Source organism: Condylostylus longicornis, unplaced genomic scaffold, assembly GCF_029603195.1.
Source record: "Condylostylus longicornis isolate FDR11 unplaced genomic scaffold, ASM2960319v2 ptg000055l, whole genome shotgun sequence".
Classification (NCBI taxonomy): domain Eukaryota; kingdom Metazoa; phylum Arthropoda; class Insecta; order Diptera; family Dolichopodidae; genus Condylostylus; species Condylostylus longicornis.
This window is the reverse complement of record NW_026578024.1, coordinates 9629171-9635409: the sequence shown is the minus strand read 5'-3', so window position 1 is coordinate 9635409 and position 6239 is coordinate 9629171. Positions and strand designations below refer to the sequence as shown.

Genomic DNA, 6239 nt, shown 5'->3' with positions numbered 1-6239 from the left:
AATTTCTAACTGATCTGAGAATGATATAATGATGTAAACAGTAAACGGAAGCCCTCCAAAAACTCGATAATTCAACTGTCTTTCATTTAACAATTAATGGACGGGTCGAATTTGCTCTGTCTTTCCTAGCTCTTGGGCATTTTTCAGGGGAATTAAATAAACATTAATATATAGATTTAAATCGTTGTAATTACAATAAAACTTTCTTAAATAAATATTTGATTTATGAAATCAATATATATATATATATATCTTTGTTTGTTATAATATTTCATGACAGTCTTTATTAAAGCGTTCATTTTTTAAGTGTGTCACTTGAAATATCACTTCTTTCATAAAGGTTCTCAAACTCAACATCACTTCCGGATAAGTTTTCTAAAAACTCTCTGTTGCATGCCATTTTAATGTTATTAAATTATTAAGAAATACTTTCTAAAATCAAAATTATACATCGTAGGAACAACAGGCAGATAGTCCAGTAACTAATGGCACTAAGGAAAAATAACACAATATGCGTAAAATAAAAAAACTAACTCAACGTACTTAAAATTCATGTAAAAATCGTTAATCTATGTGACCCGTCCTAGGAAGTCTGGATTAAAAAACGTAAATCGACTGGCCTCGTCCGTTAAGTGTTAACATACGCTTTACCGGAGAAATTAAAAATGTTGGAAGAAATTGGTTTTACCCTTATAGGTCCTTATAGATAAAAGATATAGAAATATTAAGAGAATATTTACATATTTTCTCTTCTAGACAAAAATGAAAATGTATGCATAGTGCAAAAGATATAAGCGCTAAGGATCAACTTAAAACATATCCACAAATCTACCCCCTATTTAAAAATTAATGTTATATAAAATAAAAATTGTGTGTTTTTGTTTTCTTCAATTCAACTTTTTATTCGAAACTTCTTATAATGCGGGACATTGTTCAACTTGGGCAGCGATTACTTCAAAGTAGAACATTGTTTCTGGATCACGAATACGGCAGGATTTGACGGCATCAACTAAAATTACACCCTTTTCTTTCAAGATTGAATATAATTCTTGAGCATCATCAATAACTTGTGAAATGGTTCTCTTGAATTCACCAGCCTATATTAGAAAATATAGCAAAGTACACCATAAATAATTAAGTTTTTCAATAGATTATGAATATTTTTTTGATACTTACATTCTTTACAACACAAGCAGCTTGTTGAACTTTTCCACCAGCGTTATAACATTTCAAAACAAGATCTTTCAATCTAAGTGCATTAATAATAGCTCCATTTGTTGATTCAGCTAAATCAGCACCTAATTCAAGAACAGCATTTACAACACCTTTAGCACAATCCTTAACATTATCCCAAACACCGGCTGGTACAAGATCAAATTCAGCTTCGATTAAATCAGTGCAAATTTCATTGCTAATAGATTTAGATGAAGTGAATGCTGTACAGCAAACCAAAAGGAAAATCAATGGAAGTTTCATTTTTAAAATATTTTTTTTTTTAATAAAATTTGTAATAATAACTTTAAAGAAAGTTTTTGAATTGAAGGTAATTTTCGAAAATTTACGTTCTATATATACCTACAAAGACTTTATCACATAATCTTATCATAAAATTTTTTTAATTTATTTCGATAAGAGTTCTAATCCCCTCTTAAATGAAAGTTTAAACAAATTAATCACAATCATATTGATTCAATTGATTTTTTTTAAGGAGAAGAAGAAGCGTTGAATTTCAATCAAATTGTAATCTAAAATAGCTTAGATTTTGTAAAATTTGATTAGAATTACAGTAATTATAGAAGAGCAGTTTCTAATTGAAAATATACTAGTGAAAACAAAGGTTTAGGAATATTTTTGGATTTATTAAAAAATCGAAATTATTGAAGGTTTCGAAATGCAAATCGATTTTTATACAAATATTCTCGGAACTGTTGAAATCCAAGAATCTAACTATAAGAAATTTTTATGTAATTGTAATTTATCTACTGTCTAAAACTTTTTTGCTATTCGAATTCTTTGTTAAGTTAATACTAGTTTTAATAGTCAAGACTTGTGCCAAAGTTCCGATATTAATTTCAAGAATTTTAAAGTTCCGATATTTCAATGAATTGAATTCAGTGTCACAATTCGGTACCTTCCTTTCAATATTATGCTTACTATTGTTTATTAACTTTAAAAAGAAAAAATTACTTCAAAACAGAGATTTTGCTAACAGAGTCTTAAAATATTTGCAGCATTGCTGTCTAAAAATGCTGTAACCTATGCGTGTATATGTATTCAGGGCTAAGTAACTAGTGCAATATTACAAGGGCAACAATAATATCATTCGAAATAGTGCAAAAGTTTTTGATAAAATTTTAAATTTGCGTTGTAGCACTTTAGTTGTAGCACTTTCGTAGCAATCGCTCTGCTTTTGTTTTCAAATTCTAATGATTCGCTCTTAGCAGTTCACATGTTATAAATAAGTGACTAAATAATTACTGCTACTAAAAGTGCTTATCGAAGGTAAACTAATTTTAATTGATTTATTTTTGCCTTTCACGTTTTTGTTTTACACATAATATGACGAAATAATAAAAGCTTAAGAATCTGGGATTATAATCACATTTATTAGTCGTACTTAGTTTGATTGAAACAATATAAGGATCACATGGATTTTATTTTACTTTTTATAATTTCAAGTACAGGCACTTGAATTTAATCATTAAATGTATTTATAAATTTTAATTTTCATAATTATTATTGTTAATTAAATTATTTTAGATTTTATTTTCATTCATTAAGTTTTAATATACGCAGTGTTAAACTAATAAAATTTTCATTGTTTGTAATGTGCGAAAAATTTTCAAGTATGGTACTTTTAAAATATTGTTTGTGATGGATTAAAATGTCTCCAGTTTATATTGGTATATGAAATAATTATGTTTTTTGTTTTGTTTTAATAAAAAATTGTGTGAAAATGGGAATTCCTAACAAATTTAGAATTAATTTTAAAAAGTACTAGAGATATTTTTTCTTTTCTTCTTGTTTTTTGTTAATAAATAAATACGTATTTGATTAAATTATTTTGATTTAAACTTTAAATATTAAATTATTTGAGTGCAATGTTACTTGAGTATTATTAAAAATAATTGAAAGACAATTTAATTTACAGGGTGAAAATCTGTAAAACAAAATTTTAAAATTTTCAAAAATTTCATGGGAATTTTTCGGAATAAAGAAAATTAAAAAAAATACAAAATGGAAAAACTGGAACATTTCTTAAGTTCGAATGCTTGATACTCCAAAAGACATTAAATACAAATTTAAGTAATATGTCCTTTACTGTCTCTTTCAAAAACTGTTTGTTTTTGAGAAAAAAAAGGTTGTAAAGTAGAAATTTCGCAAAAATTAATTAAACCCTGCGTATCCCGAAAACCATTGAGATTTAACAACTAGTTCTAAACAAAAAATTATCAATTTTTGATGCTCTAACCAGGGATCAGAAACGTTTTTTGGACGACAAACCATTTTCGAAAAAAAAATCTCTTTATGCGGGCCGTATATTCTTGTAACTTTCTAACTTATATAGTGCTTTTATTAAAAATAAATACAGAAAAAAATATCTTTATTGAACAAAATTTTACAGTTTTATAAAAAAATTGTTCAGTTTTTAAAAGGGAAACTCAAATTACATAGTTTATCTTTCATTAATTGATTCATTAAAAATTCAAGGAGCTTTTTGTTCAAATTCAATGATTCATTTAAGTCCAGTTGTGTTTGGGATATAAGTATTACATCGTATTCGCTGGGAAGTTTTTCGCAGTTAAATAGATTTTGCACTATGTTTCCGTTTTCGCACATTTTTATCATCGTCCACATTTCGGGACGCTTACCGTCGAAGCTTGTTGATTTTTCCTAAAATAATATTTATGCTTTGGCAAGCCAGACAAAAGTTTTCAAAATATCGCGCGTTGCCAATTCTCTAATATATACAATTCGGTATATGTTAAGGCACTGATTACTGAATCACCCTATGTGCATTATATTATTTGGCAAGTAATAAAAAGATTTTTAAAATTAAATTATTAATATTGATCGAAATTATTTTATAATTCAAATTTATTTTGGCATTTTCTATATTTCATAAAGATTTTCTGCTCCGCATGAAATACTCGTAGTAAAATAATCAAACCATTCGTCTATGAAAAAGCTGACATTATTTCGTTTAAATTAAATTTGACTTGCTTAATAAAAATAGGCTATTTATATTTGCAAATATATTATTTAATAGAAATGATTTAGTGTTATGGTAACACTAAAAATAATATTCTTATATGTATATAGAAAAGCTTATTCAATTACCAAATAGGTTTATAAAAAAATTATTTTGAAAACCACCACTAGATAAACCACTTAATAAATAAAATCTCTTGAAATGATTAATAACTTTCTTTTTTTTTATTTTATTTTTTTAGCATTATTAGCTTTGTATCAGTCCCCATTAAATATCTGAGGTAATAATTTTAGTGTATAATAATCACATTGTAATAATTTTTCTTGTATGGGAATCAAAGCAAAAAAAAAATGTGAAAATAAAAAAATTTTTTTTGTAATTGATTCAAAATCACAGCATGCAATTGTTACACACCTGAAAATTGTGAAAATAATCTTTCTGTAATAACAATGATAACAAGAATTTTATTAAAATTTTGAAAAAAAATGAAAAGAAAAGCAAAATTAATATCTAAAACCGAAAATCTTTTACAAAATGAAAAACAAAAAAAAAATTGTAACCTAAAAGACCAAACAACCATTAAAGCTTCCTGTTCATGTTTTGAACTTAAACCATCGTGACTTTTGACTTTTTTTTTATGTTTTTCATTTTCATTTTCATTTTTATACAAATACATTTTTTAACTCGGCGTGATAAATGAAAAAAGCATGCCAAAGTTAAAAGTTACTGTTATAAAAACAAAAAAAAAGAGTCTTTAAAACAATAAAAAAAAAATCATATGAAAATTACTTAGCACGCGTTTTACCTGATTTACCTGTGGTGTGTTATCCAAGAGGTCTCTCATGCGCATTCTATATTTACGAGTATATTTAAATATCATTTTAATCTACATGGAAATCATCTTGAAAACAATCAAAAAGTTAAAAAATTTTTTTGAAATTTTTTTTTTCTTTTCTTAAAAATTTTCTTTTTATACATTATTACAGTTACTTTGTATGATAAAGAAAGGAAAATCAAAATTATTTGATTGTTTCAATGCCCTTATACCCTACATCTTACCCTATATATCTAAAAAAAACCCCTTTCAAATTTTTAATTTCTACAGAATTATTTTGCATTTCGTTAAAACACGCTTTCATTTCTAAAAGTAAAATGTTAAAGAAAATCGGAAATTTCTCTTCAATTTCAAATCACTGATAAACATTGATTAAATTCCGTTTTTTGCCACCAAGCACACGAAATTTTTCAAAAATAAATCAATCATTTCAAAATTGCCCATATACAACACAAAATTACCTGTTTGTTTAGTTGATTTTATGTATAGTGAATAACTGCTACGCGTACAATGAATTTTTTGATATTAGGGAGGGAGTCTGGGGGTGGGGGGATTGAATAATTTCCGATAAGAAATTGGACTACAAACTAAAAATAATTGCCTTAACATAAAAAATCTGTATGAATAAAATATTTTTCACTTCATTTTTCATCTCTAATATTATTATTTTGTATTTTATTGTTTTATAAATATTATAGGTGCATTATATTTCTATATACTGAAAAATATTATAATAGAATTTGAATCGTTATGGAATTAATTGAAATATTTATGGAAGCAATATTGTCCTTTCGTTCAATTTCTCTTCCGTACAAGAATTTTGAACTTTTTATACATATTTATACATAGAGCAGAAAGGAATTTCCAAATTCCTTCTAAGAAACTTAAAGAAGATAGGAGAAGATTTAAAGTAGAGCTGCATATTATTATTTTTTTTTAATCAATAATTCTACTTTAAATATTTATAAAAATCAAGTATTTTCCTTGAAAGTAATTTGGATTTGAATTGCACCAATTCGAATCAATGCATAATATAAACAAGTTGTTGAAAATTTACTTACTCATTCAGGGGGGTAACACTTATTCTAACCAGATAACTTATTAAATAATTGTCAACTGTTATTCGATAACATTTGAAATTTTCCCAAAATGTTTCAGATTAATATGATATCAGTTAAATTCTTTTGTATG

At 25.7% G+C, this 6239-nt stretch overlaps 1 protein-coding gene across 1 annotated transcript; it reads right to left on the bottom strand.

The window, feature by feature from the left end:
• Window positions 1–882: 882 nt before the first annotated feature.
• Window positions 883–1528, bottom strand: LOC129612077 (uncharacterized). Its single transcript, XM_055525555.1, has 2 exons — window positions 1177–1528; window positions 883–1097 (listed from the first exon to the last, which is right to left on the bottom strand). The coding sequence occupies exons 1-2, from the start codon at window positions 1474–1476 to the stop codon at window positions 915–917; spliced, it is 483 nt and encodes a 160-aa protein (XP_055381530.1). The 5' UTR covers window positions 1477–1528; the 3' UTR covers window positions 883–914.
• Window positions 1529–6239: the final 4711 nt, after the last annotated feature.

Coding starts and splice junctions, on each gene's coding strand:
- LOC129612077 (XM_055525555.1), bottom strand. CDS start 1,476: ATGAAACTTCCATTGATTTTCCTTTTGGTTTGCTGTACAGCATTCACT. Junction 1,098..1,176: donor CTGCTTGTGTTGTAAAGAAT/GTAAGTATCAAA, acceptor TTTCTAATATAG/GCTGGTGAATTCAAGAGAAC.